Source organism: Castor canadensis, chromosome 2 (assembly GCF_047511655.1).
Source record: "Castor canadensis chromosome 2, mCasCan1.hap1v2, whole genome shotgun sequence".
In the NCBI taxonomy this organism is placed as follows: Eukaryota; Metazoa; Chordata; class Mammalia; order Rodentia; family Castoridae; genus Castor; species Castor canadensis.
The window spans coordinates 7,194,650-7,212,617 of record NC_133387.1 but is presented as its reverse complement, the minus strand read 5'-3'; the positions used below and the strand labels follow the sequence as shown (position 1 = coordinate 7,212,617).

The following is a 17,968-nucleotide window of genomic DNA, read 5'->3' as shown; positions in this document are numbered from 1 at the left end:
TCCCAGGTCTCTCCAGACCTGACTTGGGTGACAACCCAGAAAATACTGAGTGCAGGTGGCATTTGGAAAGGCCAAGCAGGTTAGGAAGCAAGGTTCATCGTCGAGTCTTGAAGACACAGATGGCTCTGGACAGAGTTGGTTTCATCTGCCTAGCATCCAGACCCTCTGGGAAGAAACAGGGGCACAGGGAGTGAGGCTTTAGAGGGCTCCTGAGAGTCTCCAGTGAAACCTCAAGAGAAAAAAATCCCCAAAGAGGAAGGGACTCTGAGTCCTATGGGAGCTGTTGTGAGCGGCGGGAGGGGAGCCCTGGTCTGGCTTCTGCAGTCTGAAATAGAATCCAATTTTCGATGTCCCTAATGACGTTACATAATGACATTACATAAGCCCATTACATAAATCAAAGGCCCGCCAGTGACCAAGACTGTCCCTTGCCTCAAGGCTGACCTAATCCCATGCCTGAAGGCTCTGACCTTTGTTGGGCGGTTGGTTAAATCTGCCTCCTACCCCTTCTGCCAGGCTGCCCCTCCACTCTGTTAGACTCTTGCCCAGCCCCCTGCCCCCATATTACTGCCTAAGGAAGCACCGGACTGCCATTTATAGCAGAGCATGAACTGTGGTTGCCCATCCTCTTCAGGGGACTTTTCTACCTTCCTCTGACTGTGAAACAGGAGACTCTCTGATTAAAGAAATTCCAAGGATCCCCAAGTGAGGGACTGGCAGGCGGTTTGATTTTTCCTCTGGGGGCAAAGGGAGAGTCTTCCTGAGGTTCTTGGAATCCTTCATAATTTCAGAGAAAATTCCTGAGTTCCTTGAGCAGAAAACACTTTCGCTATTGGAGACCACAGGCCTCTGAGCCTGCTCACCCACCCCTGCTCGCTTCCTTAGGCCCCTCACCCTCCCTTCAGACCTTCCACAGGGGTCCCACCTCAGACGTCTCTCTGACCCCACTCTCATCTCCCCTCAAACCCGCTGACCCCTCAGACTGACATCACCCAGTGTGGTGGTTTCCCTCCTCCGTCTTATGACTCTTGACAAAGACACCCCAGAACACATGCACACACATTCATGGTTTGCTGGAACGCTCAACAAAACGGCCATGCTTCACAGAAAAAGCTCAGTTCTCAGTTGCTCTTACAGTCTTCTAAAAAGTCAACAGTTTACTCTCACATCAAAGCTATTTTACAGAAGAAAATGTAAATTTAAAAATCACTCGTAAAAGCAACAATTTAGCTATATCTTGTAGCTGTTTTGAGTGAGATGATGCACCTTCAAAATCAATTATTCAGCACAACATAGTGTAGGCACAAGAATTCCTGGGGTGGAAACCACCTGTTCAGGTCCCTACTGTTGGCATCTGCTCTGAGCGGAGACGGCCCCGCCTGGCATAAGGAGATTTCGTTTCAGGCTTTCCTCCTCCAGCTCTGATGTCATGTTTCACTCAAGGTCACTGATATGGGTTGAAATTGTGTCCCCCAAAGAGAGGTGTTGAAGTCCTAACCCCAGCTCCACCTGTGAATGTGACCTTATTTGGAAACAGGGTCTTTGCAAAGGAAATTCAGCTAAGTTAAGCCATTAGGTGGGCTCTGATCCTATAGAACCCGTGTCCTTCAGAAGAGAGGACACAGATATGCACAGAATGATGGCACATGGAGAAGTCATGTGAGGACAGAGACAGATCTGAGTGGATGCACACACAAGTGAAGGAGCAGCTAGGAGAAGGGTGAGAACCAGGATACCCCCCCTCCCCTCACTGCTGGTAACCTGCCAACACCTGGATCTCAGACGACTGGCCTCCAGCACTGGGAAAGGAAAGATTTCTGTTATGTTGAGTCACCAGTGTGTGATACTTTGTTAAGGAGGCTCTAGGAAATGAATACGGTGCTTTTGGTAAAGGGGCTCTAGACCAAGTGCCCCTCTGTGTAGGGGGAGAGGGCAAGCAGGGACAAAGGGGGCAGGGTGACAGTGAGGCAATTCTCAGAGACTGAGGGTTGGCACTGGGCCCAGGCTGGGTGGTGCCTCCTGGCTGTGACGCACAGGGTCTCTTCCTGGGTCTCCACCCACCTATTCCACAAACACTTCCTGAGATTCTGATATCTTCCTCCCCTCTCCACCCCGCTTCCTGTGTTCTCTCAGGGCCTTGCCTGTCTGCACTACTGGTTTCTCCTAGGCACCACCTGCTGGGACGCAGTCACCCTTCTCCAGTGCGTCTGCTGGACATGTCACAGCATGCAATTCCCATGGAAACTGAACTTCGTTCAGCTGGTAATTTCTTGGGGTTTTTTGTTGTTGTTTTGATGGGAATGGAGTTTGGACTCAGGAATTTGCACTTGTAAAGTAGACACTTTACTGTTTGAGCCACGCCTCCAGTCCATCTTGCTCTAGTTATTTTGGAGATGGGGGGTCTCACAAACTATTTGCCTGGGCTGGCTATGAACCAAAATCCTCCCAATCTCAGCCTCCCAAGTAGCTAGGATTATAAGCATGAGCCACCTGTGCCTGGGCAGTCTGGCAATTTCTTTCTGTCTAAATTTATGGTTGATGCTCACGCCTCTACGTAAGACCTGTGCCTTAGCATCCTGGAAAGACACTCAGGCCCACCTTCGGCTGCACCATGCTTTTCTCAGGTCTTGGCTGCCCTGCACTGTGGCTTGTCGTCCCCTCCTCTCCCAGGAGACAGACACAGAATGCTGTATGGGAACAGAACCACGTTGCTTGGCTGGCCAGGAGCTTAGTCCCAAGAACACTACAGTGCTGTCAAGTTAATTCACTGCCTCAGAGACACCTCCGTACCCTCCAGCCATAATTTATTGCTTCTTACTCTTTGCCCTGTGACCTTTGCCTGCACTTCTCTTACCCATTGACCCACTGTATCTACCCATGAGACCAAACACCCTGAAGACCAGGAATGTGAGGGTCCTCCCTACAAGGGAACAGTGGAGCCTGGTGTTTAAAAGCTCAGACCCTGCTGGGCACAAGTGGTTCATGCCTATAATCTCAGCTACTCAGAAGGCAGGACTATGAATTCCATATCAGTCCAGGAAAAGTTAGCGACACCAGGTCTCAAAAACAAAATATAAGCAAAGGGCCCGGGGCATGGCTCAATTGGTAGAGCATTGCTTAGTATGGTTGAGGCCCTGGGTTCAAACCCCACTACTGAAAAAAAAAAAGCCACCATGTCAGTTTCAGTTCCGCACCCTTCAAGGCTCACCCAAGATCCTCTTCCCTCAGAAACCACCATCTCTGACTGCTCCAGCCCGCACTCTGTCCTTTCTGTGAACTTAGATCTTGAAGAATAGGATACAACACATGATCCCCGCAACTACGCGTGATGGCCGACGCATGTCATAAAGAGCCAGTTTTGTCTCCCAGCTCAGGTTTACATCTGCGAGTCGGGAACCTCTTTGGAGTTGCCCAGGGAAACCAGCATTCAGGGCCTGTAAGTGGGCCATAAACCTGTCTTACAGCTAACCGATCAACTCCACGAGAGCAAGAGTTTTGTTCTGTTTCCTACAACGTTTGCACCAAGCTGCACAGATTTGAAAACTCAGCCAGTCTTTAGGAGTGGTGGATTGAAATGCTGGAGCCTCCCTGCCCTGCCTGAGCCAGTCAAACTGGGACACACCTGCAATCTTTCTGACTTAAGATTCACACGTCTCCAGCAGATAGCTTGGACCAACAGCCTTCCATGTGCAGCTGAAGGAGGAGAGGGAAGAGGTCAGGCCACCAGGAAGAGTCTGTGTCCGATGATCACGTGATAGGCAGATTTCACTAAAGCCTGGATTAAGTAGTGCTGAGGTCTACACACTTCATTTTGCTCAGAAACCCTACTTTCCAAACACCCTCTCAGTCGTGGGTTAGATCCAAAGCGTGATGGCAACGAAGAGCAGCCTTCTTGGCACCTCAACGGCAGTGTGCGGCTGTCCAGACTATTGAAAATACGGCACACCCACTTATCCCCTTCTCCTCCAATCGAAAAGGCAGCAGCAACTTGGGAGCTGAGCCCTTGGGTGCATGGGATACCTATTAACTTGTGTCCACGGCTAAGAAGCCAGGTGAGTCTTGGAGCGGCCCTGCTCCAGTCTCTCTCACAGGGAGGCAGTACTGTGCTTTAACTCTTTCCTAGCCTCCCCCCACCCCACAGCAAGACAGCCATCAGCTTGGCTTTGGGGGGTTCCATTTAAGATCTGTCTGGTCTTGTGAATCTAGACCAGTTGGAGGTTAGAAGACCAGGACAGGTTAGCAGTGGAAGGAAGAGGAGGAAACCCTGAAACAGGACTCTGAGAAAGGTGAAGTGTTTGCTGGACACAAGTGAGGCCCTGGCTTCTATTGGACTATGAGCACATGATAAAAGCGAGAGCACACAAGGGAGGGGTGAGGATAGGTAAGACACCTAAAAAACTAGCTAGCATTTGTTGCCCTTAATGCAGAGAAACTAAAGCAGATACCTTAAAGCAACTGAGGCCAATAGGAAAAGGGGACCAGGAACTAGAGAAAAGGTTAGATCAAAAAGAATTAACCTAGAAGGTAACACCCACGCACAGGAAATCAATGTGAGTCAATGCCCTGTATAGCTATCCTTATCTCAACTAGCAAAAACCCTTGTTCCTTCCTATTATTGCTTATACTCTCTCTACAACAAAATTAGAGATAAGGGCAAAATAGTTTCTGCTGGGTATTGAGGGGGGGAGCGGGAGGGGGTGGAGTGGGTGGTAAGGGAGGGGGTGGGGGCAGGGGGGAGAAATGAACCAAGCCTTGTATACACATATGAATAATAAAAGAAAAATGAAAAAAAAAAAAAAAAAAAAAGAGTGTCTGAGTCTATGTCCACCAAAACTTCTGGAAAGTGATAGCAATGAGATAGCTGTCCCCCAGCTCACTCCTGTGGGATGGGGTGGAATTGGGTGCTATGATTGGATTATGGTTTGTTTCCTCTGAAACTCATCTTGGAATCTGATGGTCACTGTGACTGCCTTAGGAGGTGAGTAGGGTGTTGAGAGGGTTACTATCTCTGTTGTGGAGTGGGTTAATGCTCATAGTAGTGAGTTAGGATTAGAACAGTCACAAGAGCAGGTGCTACAGAGCTAAGTCAACCCTTGTGTTTTGCACTTTTTGCAGAGGCCCACTGGCCCTTCAGACTTCCGCCATGTTACAACACAGCACGAGGTCCTCACTAGATACGGTCATCAGATCTTGGACCTCCCAACCTCTAGAGCCACGAGACAAAGTAAACCTTCTTTCTTTATGAGTTTCCTAGTTTTATATATTCTGTTATAGCAACAGAAAATGGATTAAGACAGTGGGATACAAAGAACTGAGGATCCTGATAAAAACTGGGCTGTGAAGAAAGAAGACTTAGGGATCACCAAGTTCCAGCCTTTTGGGGCCAGACTTCTACAATGATTCTTATCTCTAATAACTATTAAAATCCAGGGAAATATGTTGGATCTTTTTCCCCCTCACACAACAGGGATGGAACAGAGTTTTCTGGAAGGGCAGGGGTGTGATCACTCTCTCAGCTATAAGAATGGCCAGACAGGGGTCCAGGGCAAACCCCACACTGTCACTAGAGGTCTTGAGCTGCTTCCTCAATGACTTAATATAATCCTTATCTAAATGTGCCATAAGAATAAAAGACTGGGAGCTGGGCACCTACTGCCTGTAATCCTAGCTACTCCAGAGGCAGCAATCAGGAGGATTATGCTTCAAAGCCCAGGCAAATAGTTTGTGAGACCCATCATGAAAAAGAGCTGGTGGGGTGGCTCAAGGTATAGGCCCTGAGTTCAACCTCCAGTACCACAAAGAAAGAGAGAGAGAGACAGAGAGAGAGAGAGAGAGAGAGAGAGAGAGAGAGAGAAACTGGGAACAATGGTGAAAATGTTATGGAAATTGATTGGGGTGATGGCTGCACAGCATTTTGAGCCACTCTGCCAGTCAAAAGCTTTTTTTTGTTTGTTTGTTTGTTTGGTGCTCTTGGGGTTTGAACTCAGGACCTCCATGCCTGCTAGGCAAGTGCTCTACCACTTGAGCCACTCTGCCCATCTGCTCCACAGCATTTTAAATGCACTAATGCAACTGGATTATACCCTTAAAAATAGTTAAAATGGTAATTTCATGCTGTAAATATCTTATCACAAAGTTTTTATTAAATACTGGAAAGTATGGGTCCCATGAAATTCAGGAAAGGAAGAGAGGCCACTAGCTAGGGATCTGATGAAAGTCAAGAGGATGGAAGATTGAAGAACCCTGTGTGGGGAGATGAAAGGGAACGAGAGTTTTTCTGTCCCTCTGCCATCCACAAATCCAGACCCCATCAACGCAGCTCCGTGCAGCCCCACCTCCCTGCTAAGGCTTTCTCTGTGCTCAGGTCCTTAGAGCCTGTACCCTTAGCACTTACCTTCTCTACTTTATAGGCATCAACACTCACCTCCAGACAGACTGTAAGTTCCTTACGAACAAGTGATGTGTTCTAAGCATCTCTGTACTATATACTGGGCACATACTGGCTACTCTATACTCTTAGCTCCTGTAAATGTTTTTCCTAGTTTTCTTCTCTTTTTGGTGGTACTGTGGTTTGAACTTGGGCTCTTGCACTTACCAGGCAGGCTTACTTCAGCCACCCTTCCAGCATCCCCCTCTTTTTTTTTGCTTCAGTTCTTTTTCAGGTAGGCTCTCATGTTTTTGCCCAGGGCCAGTCTCAGACTGCAATCCTCCTACCTATGCCTCCCACAGAGCTGGAATCACAGGCATGTACCACCACACCTGGCTTATTGATTGAGATGGAGTGTCAGTAACTTTTTGCCCTAAATCTTTCTTTGAAATAAGACCAGGGAAAAGTAAATAAATGTTAGCTAATTAATAAAGCATTTCTTTTGTACATACACAAAGAGTAAATTTGTGCTTCACTTCTCAGAGCATTTTTACATTCAGGTTTGTGGTTCTAAGTAGAAAGTCTAATGCTTTGCTAAGGGAGTGCCAGGGTGGCTCAGCCTGCAGTGGCACAGGGGTAAATATGGATTTCAGAGAGTCCATCACTGACTGGGCATAGGACTTCTCCTTGGAACAGCCTTCCACTTGCATTTTTTAAACACACATCTTCTGTTTCGAACATCAGGTTTGACACTAAATAACTTTTTGGCTGTTTGCAAACAGGCTTAAAGGCCATAGATAAATCCTGTAGGGAATCTTGTAGAGAATGTGAAACCCTGGAAATGTCTGGCACGTGGTAGGAGTCATCAAACATGCTGCAGCATCTAAAAGCTGTTCTTACACAAGAATTCTAGAATGTTTAGAAAAGGGAAAACATTGGTATCACCAACATCAACATGGTTTCCATGTGTTTGAGGTGAAAAGTCTGTGAGATCACTCTTCAGCTGGATGCATAAGCTCCTTGCCTGAGGCCAGGTAGGCAGCTTCAGAGAGAGACAAGCTGAGCTGGTTTTATGACCATGGAGACTGGTAAAGTCTGCATCCGTTGGTCTGAAGACGCCAGCTTTTGTTCAGCTGTACTCATCAGTTGCCAAATCTTCTGTTTTCACAAGAAGAGCTGCAAGTGTTTAGATTCATATGTGAAATTTCCACATATTTAAAATACTGTGGGGGAGGGCTGACTTATGGCCACATCTACGTTAATCATCTACGTTAATCTACTTATTCTTAGCTAGGAAACTTAAAGTTTTGCCTCACTTCACCTTATAGTCAAAGAGGCCTCCTAGTCAATACCCATCCCTCACCTGCATCCAGGTCTCATTTTCTACTTGCTTTGTGATTCATCTCTGCAACTTGAACTTGTGCCCCTCTCACATGCTGTTCTAACTGCCAATGATTACCTGGATACAAAATTTAAAAGACATCACCCGAGCTCAGTGATTTCTCTAGAGCCTTCAACTGCTTCTTCCCTTCCACAAGTGTCTTGCCTTGGCTCTTTGTTGCTTCCTCTTGGGGTCTTTCTTTCCATTCTCTGGCATCTCCCACTGTCCCAATCTTCTTCACAGGCTTCTCTCAATGCCATCCTCTAACGTTGGTATTCCAAAGGGTTCTGAGCAAGGCCTGCTCTCACTCCACACTCAGTTCTTTGGGGAGGTTATCTCAGACCGCCCTGCCTCCAGCCCAGCTTTGTCCTGTGTTCTGTATCTACCCAGACAACTTCTTAAGGGTCACACCAACTTGGCAGGTGCGAGACTGCTTCCCCAGCACAAAACTGCTCCTCTCCCTTTGTGTAACCATTTCTGGGGAAAGGTCACTATCCTCTAGTAGATTACTCAAGCAGAAATCAGGATGACCTCACCAATTCCCCACTCCATCTCAACAAGTCCTGTGCCATCTGTCTAGTAAGTGTCTCTTGAATCTGTCACTTACTTCTCCATCTCCTCTGATGTGACCACAGTCCAAGGTCACCACCACGTGGATGACTGATGCGCAGGTCTCCCGTCTGGCCCCCTCCAGTCAGACATCTTTCTAAAATGTGGCTATGTTCCTGCTCTGCCTGAACTCTGCCCTTGTCCTCCTCTCTCCTGGATGGTCTCAACGCCTGTATATGTGCTAAATAGCCTTTCCAGCTCCCAGGATTGTCTTCTCATCCCTGCACTGGGTGCTCCAGCATGACATCTCTGATCACGACCTTTCTCCCCATCATGCTGCTCCTGCCCATGTCCTACTCATGCTTCCTGCACTCTTTCTGCAGAAATGACCTCATCCTGCCAATCTTCCTTGGCCACTAAACTTTTGGATGTCCTTACTCCACACTCCAGTGACCACACATCTCATGTTGGTCTTAAGCTGCTGTGAGGCTGTGTCCTTGCTCATCTATTGTTCCCAGTGCCTAGCACAGTGCTAAGCAAACAGTAAGTCCCCAATAAACAGCTGTTTAGATTATTTTTGGTGCTAGAGATGTAGAACTGGAAAGGGCTCAGCCTTTGTCAACATCACCTCTCATTTTAATGAGAAAGTGCCCGTCTAGGGCAATAAATGCCCTAGACCCAAGTCCCACTTGAACAAAGGAAGGAGCAAACCCAAGACTGCTCCAAGTTCAGCATGGCCCCATTAACCTGTTCCTCCTCTTGCTGCCAGTCATCCCGGCTCTCACATCTGTCCAGGCTGGGCACAGTGCAGCTGCAGAGCCTTCTAGATCAATCAGCTCTCATCAGGAGAGTGCCTAGTGGAAGGTGTGATATAAAAGCAGCCTCTATCCGTGAAGGTGCTTCCTCCTCCTCCCTGCCAAGGAGGCAGCAGGTGAGGTTACTGTTCGATGCCCCTCGGGAGACCTGCAAACAGGCAAAAGCACAGAGCTCCAGAGCCCAGGGAAGTGTGCTGTCTCCACGGGAACGATCAAAGGGCAGCAGGCCCCTCTCTGCCTTCCCTTCAGCTCTAGTCTTCAACACCTGGCACCGGACACTGTACATTCATGTCTCTCTTGACAAATTTCTGGGCTAGAAGCAGGAACCAGGGTGGTGGTTTGTCAATTAAGCACATTTACATTTTGATTAGGAAGAGCCAATTAACAGCAGCTGATAACTTGCCCAGGGCAGAAAGGGATGGGGGCTCTTCCTGGGGCTGCAGGTTGAAGAGTTAGGTTTTCCTCCCCCAGCTCAGTTAACCCCAGAATTTTGGATTTGAACTTTAATGATGCTTTAAGTACATAGATAGCCATTCTTTCCCTCTGGGTAGAAATTTCCCACCCAGTCTGTCCATGGCTAGGATGACCCAGGAAATATCTGCAAGGGTTCTCTTAGCTGGATCTTTGTCATGAACGACAGAGCTGGGTATGCTTTTTGGACTTCTCCCCAGACACTGAGGGAAGGAAGGTAGCCCCAGGTGGCTAGGCCTTTCTGGCAGCAGCCTACGCATTAACAGTCCAGGAGGTCTCAGCATGGGTCTTTAGAATCTGTAAGCAAAGGAAGAATCCTGCCAAGAACCAAGGTTAGAAGAAGAGTGGGGGCGGTGCCGCCTCGGTAGGGTTGGGCCAGGCTGGGGCTGAGAGGTCCGCATCTGAGGCCGGGTGGGCGGCTTCCCCGTGGATGCGCTGGTGCCTCACCAGGTGGGTTTTTCGGCTGAAGCTCTTGCCGCACTGAGGGCAGGAGAAGGGGCGGGAGCCGGTATGGATCGCCTGGTGGCGGACCAGATTGGTTTTGGAGCTGAAGCTGCGGGCGCAGACAGCGCAGGCATGGGGGCGACTGCCTGTGTGCACTGCCTGGTGGCGGCCCAGGTGCGACTTGCGGCTGAAGCGGCGGCCGCACTGCGCACACGCAAAGGGCCTGGCACCGCTGTGGGCCCTGGAGTGGGCGACCAGATTAGGTCGCGAGCCGAAGCGGCGGCCACACTGTGAGCAAGCAAAGGGCCGTTCACCCGTGTGCACGCGCCGGTGCCGCACCAAGTGCTGCCCGTGAGCGAAGCCGCGCCCGCAGTCTGGGCAGAAGAAGGACCGCTCGCTGGAGACGGTGCGCTGGGGCTCCGCCAGGCCCGATCCTGGGCCGCAGCCTGGTCCACTGGGCGCGCAAGCCAAGGGCTCGGGGTCCACATTGGCGCCCAGTGCGCACTCGTCGCACCCAAAAGGACGACCATCGCTGCGGTGCAGACGCTGGTGCGTGGCGAGGTTCTTTTTCCAGCCAAAGCTCAGTCCACATTCGGGGCAGGCAAAAGGCTTGGGTCCTGGAGGGGATGGGGCAGGGGAGGCGTTGGGGAAGTGGGACGAAGCAGACGGGTCGGGAGAAGTCTGGGCCCGGCCGGCAGCCTCGTGTACCCTTTGGTGCCGCACCAAGTGCTGCTTGTGCGTGAAGCTGCGTGCGCACTGAGCACACTGGTAGGGCCTCTCGCCCGTGTGGATGCGCTGGTGCCGGATCAAGTGCGTCTTCTTGCGAAAACGCTTCTCGCACTCGGTGCAGGGAAAGGGCCGCTCGCCGGTGTGCGTCTTCTGGTGTGAGCCCAGGTGTATCTTCTGGCTGAAGCGCTTGCCGCACTCGGCGCACGGATAGGGCCTCTCGCCCGTGTGCGTGCGCAAGTGGCGGGTCAGGTGGGCCTTCTTGCTGAAGCGCTTGTCGCACTCCGAGCACGGGAAAGGTCGCTCGCCGCGGTGGCTGCGCTGGTGCAGCAGCATGTGCGTGCGCTGCGTGAAGCTGCGGCCACAATCTGGGCAGGCGCAGGGGCCCTCGCCGCGGTGCAGCCTCTGGTGAAGCCTTAGCGTCAGTTGGTCCCGGAAGCGCCGCTCGCAGTCTCCGCAGCCGTAGGGTTTCTCCGCGATCGGGGCCCACCCGGCCAGTGGGAGCCCACCTAGGGTCCCAGGGGCCCCGGGCTCTAGTTTGTACCCAGCAGCCAGATGCCCCAGGTCAGAGGCCGGGAAAGGGCTGGGAAGTAACGGTAGGTGCTGGGGCCATTCGACCTCCTCTGCCTCCTGATCCTCATCCTCCACCTTCACCTTTCGAATCATCCACTCATCTCCTGAATAATCAAAAGAACTGTCCATTAACCCCACACGCTGCTACGTTCATTTGCCAATAGAACCGCTTCAGGAGCCCTGATGTCTGGCTTCTGCTTTCTGTGCTCTGCCCAAAGGTTCCTGGGGACCAAATCTGAAACTCCTCTGTCCTCTTCCTGCTCTCTGCAGTCCCATAATGCTGGTGAACACTCCCCCTCCCTCCTGGGGCCTTTTCCAGGCTTGCCTGTCTCCTGGAACCCCCTTCCCTGCATCCTTCTTAGGCATCCCTTCTTCCTGCTCGCCTGGAACAGGACTGCTGCCCAACCTTCAATCCTCAGGCTTCCCTCTGGGTTCAGAACCTCAGATCATTCTGACCAGTAGACTCCTTTCTGGAACAAGTCTCTCGTCTCCAGTAAAACAGCTTCCATGGAGTGTCTTGTAAACTGGCTGCAGCTCAGCAGGTTTGTCACCAAATACCTGATCTTCCCAGCTTAGCCCAGGCTGACTTTAACACTAGGACTGTAGCCTCTTTCTCCTGACGGGACAGGATGGCCTTGGAACCTTGTCACTTGTGCTGCTTCTACTACCTCGCCTCTGGCCACAGAGTACCAGGGCAGGCTTGTACTCCATCCTGTGGTCTCAAATACTCTCTCTGCTGTCACTCCCTTCATTCTTATGGTGTAGCCCCATTGGGAAATCCCAGTTTAGGGAGAGGAGGCTGGTGTTTATAAGATATGGGAACTAGTTCAGTGTCTTGAGAAGCAGAGACTGACCCTCTGGGGGGTACAAGTTCCTTGGGAATTTTCACAACATGCATCTGTAGAGAGAGGGCCTGTGAATCTGTACCTCCCTCTCCTCTCTTTTGTAGGATGGGGGTTTGAACTCAGGGCCTCCCACTTGCAAAGCAGGCACCCTACCACTTGAGCCACACCTCCAGTCCATTTTTTCACTCTGGTTATTTTGGAAATAAGACCTCATGAACTATTTGCCCTGGCTGATTCGACCCACAATCCTCCAGATCTAAGCCTCCCAAGTAGCTAGGATTATAGGCATGAGCCACCTCAGCCCAGCTTGTATCTCTTTCTTTAAAGCTCTCAAAGTGAGTCTTGTTTAAGAACCATTGGTCCAGATATCTGAGTTCCTATGTGGCCCAGGAAGTCTGTCATAGCCTGAGTCTTGATTCCATTATATATGGATGGTTATGATTACATCTCCTCTTAGTTTCTTCTCTCAATCCACTGGTTCCACACTGCTGTCTGTTTCTCCTACTCTGATGTCACTTCTATTTTCATGGTGCCACTCTTCTACTCAAGAATCATCAATAGCTTCTAGCTTCCACTCCAACCTTCCTCCAGTTGTGAGGCTTCCACTTCCACCATGATACTCTCCTTCAACCCCACTCACATGTCACCTTTCCTATTTCAAAGTCCTTTTTCAGTCAAGGGGAATATCTCCCCGCTCCTGCACCCCACTGGCTGCAGAGCTGAAGTGTACAGCTCTTTGAAAATGTAGCACAAAGCAACATTTTGACAGATCCATCCCACAATGATCTCCTGCTATAAACTACAGCACTTACTAGTTAAGCTTTTACACCTATTTGTGACTTTTATATTGTATTTTAAATTCTTTGTCTGTAATTTCTGGAGGGCAGACATCTTGTGTTCTGAATTTGTGTCTTTATGTGTCTAATAAAAATGAGCATCACCACCATTTACTGAGGACCAATTATAGATGAAGCCCTGTGCATACACTGTCACAAAGTTCACAAGAACTGTGAAGTTAGTATTATCCCAGTTTACAGATGAACAAATCAAAGCTCCTGGAGGGAAGGGAGCCCCTCCAAGGGCACTCAGTGGGTAAATGTGGAGCAAGGAACACAACCAGGGTCTGTGCACCTCTGCATCCCGTCTCTCCCCAAAGCACCCAATACAGCCTGTTCATGGTAGGCACTAAATAAATCCTGTGGGATAAGTGATGACACCCAGCCAAGAGGTGATGAGGATGGTGGTAGTGGAAGGAAGTGATGGGTGGAACTTTAGAGTGATGGAGAGATGAGGTGACTACAACAGATTGAGAACACTTGGTATATCCCCCAGATCGGTGGAGATTTGTGGGAGGGAGCATGCAGGGTAAGAGACAAGTGAAAAGGTTGATCAACACTTTTTATCCTGGTGGAAATTATAATTCAGGTGATCAATAGCCTGTATGTGACCTGTTAGAGATGAGGCTTGCTCTTCTTGGTGACCAGACTCTCCTCTCTAATCCACAGTCCATGGATATGAAGTTGCCCCTGGGTACTGATGCTGTATAGCAGAAAGAGGCCAGGGCCTGGACTCATCTTGGTTAGAAAGGCCTGCAGCAGCTGTCTCCTGGTGACCTGACTCATTAGAGAGCAGCTCTGGAGCTTGCTGGGCCCCTGTTCCTTTTGTCTGTTCCCTTGGATGAAGTAACAGGAAGACTTACCAGGGCAAGAGCTCACAGGCTCAGCCTTCTGTGGGGCACAGGCCTGGCCACTTCTGCAGGGAGCCTCAGCTTGTTCAGTCCTAGCACCTTCCTCTGGGCCAGGGGCCCCATGACCTGGGAAAGAGAAGAGGATACCAAGAAGCATCACAGAGAGAAGATGGTCCCCACTGGTGCTAGAAGTAGGGGTACCTGAAACCCTAGTCCCAGTCCCACCCACGGGACTCCATCCCACTTCATACCTGCAGGGGCAGAATTCCCAGCTGCCAGGGCAGCCTCAGGTTCCTTCAGGGAGAGTAGCTGCTATTAAGGGTGTGCAGGTTGCAGAAGCCACAACTGTGAGGAGTTTCTGGAATATGTGTGTGAGGTGGTAGAAGCAAGGAAGGACCTCTGGCCTGAGGCTTAACTGAGGTTACCAGGAGCAGTACTGGGGCATCCCAGTTCCAAGGCAAATCATTGGTGAGGATTGGGATGTCAAGAGGCCAGGCTGGTTCCTGCCTCAGGCACTCTATCCTGCTGCCCTCCCTGAAAGCTCTTCTCCTGGACAGCCCCTTAGCCACCTCCCTCACCTCTTCCAGGTCTTGCTCCAATCTTACCTTCCAGTGAGGGCTATTCTCACCCCGATTGAATCCTACAACAGGCTTCACCCCCACCTGCAGCCATCTCACTGGGCTTTATCCCCTCCCCCACAGCACTTATCCTCAGCTAAGGTAGCTTAAAACTTTTGTTATGCTCACATTTATTGTTGGTTGACATTACACGCTTTAGAATTCAGGTCTTTAAAGGTAGGGCTGTTAATTGTTTGGTCACTGGGGTGTTCCAAATATCCAGAATAGCACCCAGCACATAGTAGGTGCTCAATAAATTCTTGAAGAAAGGAATACTTCTCCCCAGGCACCCTCCTCCATGGTCCCCACTTACCTGAGCATCTGCCCAGTGCACTCTCTTCCCTGGAGGGGGACATCTTCCCATGGGCATTGTGGGATCCATCTCTGGGCTCACTTTGTGGGGCCATCTCTGGCTGTCCTACAGAGAATCCTGGTACAGGCAGAGAGGACAAGTGTGAGTACAGAACTGGTGATCAGGTGGTCAGGTTATCAACCTCAGCCCCTTTAAATTGAGTCAAGAAGGACAGCAGAAGAAAGAAATAGATTTCAGTAAAATAAATGTAAACTTAAAGCCCGGTGCTCTTTGAGTTCCCATGCACACAAATGATCTAGCACAACCTCCCTGTTCCAGACATTCAAATACACCCTGGTGACCTAGAAGAGTCTGCCCACACAACTCCAGGGTCTCTGGGTTCCAGCCTCCTGAGGACTTCACTGCTATCTAAACTGTAGATGCCCCAGACTCCCCGCCACCCCCAAGTTCCTTCTGTTCTCAGGCTCACCCAGGGAGCTCAGGGCCTCCAAAGTCTCTCTCATGGTAACCAGGAGTAGCTTCCCTTGGGAATCAGGCCACAGACCCTAAGGAGAAAAGACAGCTTTGTTCAGATTCTTTCTGTCAGCTTCCACCTGAGTGCCGCTCTAGCTAGCCCATCCCTATCAGCTCTACTCAGAAGCTCCAAAGGTGGATGTCCCCAGGTACAGGCGAAGGAAATAAAGGAAACTTGATTTAGACCTTGGGGGTGTTGTGGGGGGGGGGGTGGTTCCAAGAAGAAGGTCATTTCTGCAAGCTCTGGTTGGCTCTGGAAATCAGCTCCGGACCCTCCTCACCTGGCTGGTCTCTCAGAGCCAGTCCCAGGCCAACAGCAGCCTCGCCACTCAGGCACCTCAGTGTCTTCGCCTGGGGAAATACAGGAGCCATTCGATTCTCCGGGGAGAGGATGGGAGACCAGGGTGGGGAATAGGGAAACTTCATCTCCTGGACCCTCCAGCTGTCACTGAAAGAGTTGGTGAAACAGAAGCCAGCCCTGGAGCGGAGGTGTCACTCTAGGGCTACTTGGGAGAGGGACCTCAGAAAAGGGCCTTGTTAAGGTAGTAAATGACTCTGGCTGTCTCGCTTCAAGCCCCTACCTCAAAATCACCCCTCTCCCCATGGGACTAGTCCAGACTGGGACACCCCGCTCCAAATCTAGACACTCCCCGCAGTCCCCCCAACCCAGCTCCTCCAGCGAGTTCCCTGCCCCTCCCCCAGCACACTCTCCTCCCCCTCCTCCCCGGCAGCCCTCCCTCTACCCCTCCCCTTTCCCTGCCTTCCGCCCTCTCTCCCCACCGAATCGGGCAGCCTCTTGGGGCTCCTCCCCTTCCCCGCCCTCCGGCTCCTCCCCAGCCCGCACCCGCAAGGCCAACCCCTCCCGGCCCCCTCCCAGTCGGCCCGCACCAGCCACCGCCTCCCTTGACCCTCCGCTCCGGGCAGTCTCCGGCAGCGCTCCCCTCCCCCTCCCCAGGCTCCCGGCCGCCAGTCCTTGCCCGCCTGGCTCTCCCTCGCGCCATCCGCCTCCCAGCTTGCACACTCCCCCCCTTCCTTCCCCCTCCTCTTTTCCTTCCTCCCCCAACACCCGCCCTCCCTCTCTCAGCTGGTCTCCCCCACCCCGCTCGCCCCTCCCTTCCCCTCCCCTTCTCCTCCTCCACTCTGGTTTCTCTTCCTTCTCCTTTCCTCTCCTCCCCCTCCTCTTCAGCCCTCCTCCCCCTCTCCCCACACCATCCTCCCTCTCTCCCTTCCTCCCTCCTGCAGCTCTCCTTCCCCTCCGCGGCCCCCGCCTCCCTTCCCCCTCTGCCGCCCCAGCAGGCTCCAGCTTCGCTTTCCCTCCCCTCCCAGTCCCAGAACCGCTCCTCCCCTCCCCCTTCCAGTCCACTCCCCAGCTCCCGGGTCAGCGGAGCCCCCAAGGCTGACCCCGCTCACTCTGGACCTTCTCCTTGGCCCTGCCCCTCCCCACCCGCCTCTTCTCAGAACCTCTTTCTTCCTAACACATCTCTCACTGGCCCCGTCCCCATTTCTGCTCTCCACTGACTTATCTCCCCCACCCCCGTCACTCCGAGTTTTCCTTGTCTCCAGACCCCCTCCATCTCCCCGCCTGCGTTTGTCCTCCAGAGTCACTCTAGGTCCCGGCCCCCCTGCCCCGCTTGGGGGCTCACCTGTCAACGTTCTTCTCTCCCGCCCCTCCCAAATGGCAGGATCCCGTGCGCCCAGTTTCTCCTTCCCTTCCCCGCGCACCCCTCCCCCTCGCACCCCTCCCCACACTCCCTCTCCTCTCCCCAAAGACTCCCCACTCCCTCCCCTCGGAAGCCTGCCCTGGGACCTTCGAGCTCCTTTTCCACTTGACTCCCACCCAGCCCCCGCCCTCCCCTCCAGTTCCCGGGTCCCTCTTCTCCGCTCCCAGACCCTCCCTCCCGCCCGCCTTGCCCTCCCTCCCTTTTCCGACCCTTGCCCCTCCCCCACCCTCCTCGGGTCCGGCGCCCCTTCCCTTGGGGCTGTCACCTGCCCGAGCTGGTCGCCCCAGTGAGTGTGCGCGGAAAGGGGGGCCGGCGGGCGGGGCCGCCTGCCGCCGGAGCCTCGGTGCCCTTACCTGGCGGGCGGGCGGTCTCCGCGCTTCTGCCTGCTGCGGGGACCCAGGCGCCCGGGCCTCCTGCCCCGGCAGGTTCTGTGCACAATGGCGCCCGCTGCCTGCAGCTCGGGTGCGGACTGTCCGCAAGACCGACAGACTGACAGCCCCGAAACTTCGCGGGGAGGGGAAGGAAAAGGCGCGGAGGGAGAGGGTGCGGGGCAGCGGCGCCCCCGCGAAGGGGGAGGAACAGAGAATGCGGGAGCGGACCCCCGGGGCACCAGGCTAGGGGAGGTTGGGGTAAGGGGGGTCTTCGGGAGTGGGGTCGCGGGAGAGTGCACAGCAGGGTTAGGTGCGAAGGTGATGGTCTGGAGGCACGACACTCGGAGGGAGAAGGTGATGAAAAGTGGGAGCTTAGCACGGGGAAAGGGAAGAGGAGGAAGGGGAAGGGAAAGGGTGGGGGAGGGAGGAGGGTGGGGAGGACGGAGACACTCCGGCTTTGAGGGAGGGTGGTTTGAAGCCTTGGAGGGAGGAGCTGGGGAAAGGTGGAGCGCGGGGCTGCGGCGGGGGGGGGGTGGGCGGTGAGGAGTTGGGAGGAAAGAAGAGGGGGCGTGTTC

At 52.5% G+C, this 17,968-nt stretch overlaps 1 protein-coding gene and 1 long non-coding RNA gene across 2 annotated transcripts; one reads left to right on the top strand and one right to left on the bottom strand.

Annotated features, from left to right (window-relative positions):
* Positions 1-2,066: 2,066 nt before the first annotated feature.
* LOC141418866 (uncharacterized) lies at positions 2,067-6,855 on the top strand. The gene is made up of 3 exons (XR_012443528.1): positions 2,067-2,262; positions 3,229-4,052; positions 5,116-6,855. It is a non-coding gene; the product is annotated as an uncharacterized lncRNA (long non-coding RNA).
* A 2,056-nt stretch (positions 6,856-8,911) lies between these two features.
* Znf467 (zinc finger protein 467) lies at positions 8,912-16,024 on the bottom strand. Its single transcript, XM_020173429.2, has 5 exons — positions 15,583-16,024; positions 15,258-15,333; positions 14,789-14,905; positions 13,871-13,984; positions 8,912-11,430 (listed from the first exon to the last, which is right to left on the bottom strand). Exons 2-5 carry the CDS (start codon positions 15,289-15,291, stop codon positions 9,917-9,919), a joined length of 1,779 nt encoding a protein of 592 aa, XP_020029018.1. The 5' UTR covers positions 15,292-15,333; positions 15,583-16,024; the 3' UTR covers positions 8,912-9,916.
* Positions 16,025-17,968: the final 1,944 nt, after the last annotated feature.

Coding starts and splice junctions, on each gene's coding strand:
- Znf467 (XM_020173429.2), bottom strand. CDS start 15,291: ATGAGAGAGACTTTGGAGGCCCTGAGCTCCCTGG. Junction 13,985..14,788: donor TGCACTGGGCAGATGCTCAG/GTAAGTGGGGAC, acceptor TCTCTTTCCCAG/GTCATGGGGCCCCTGGCCCA. Junction 11,431..13,870: donor GCCTGTGAGCTCTTGCCCTG/GTAAGTCTTCCT, acceptor TTGATTATTCAG/GAGATGAGTGGATGATTCGA.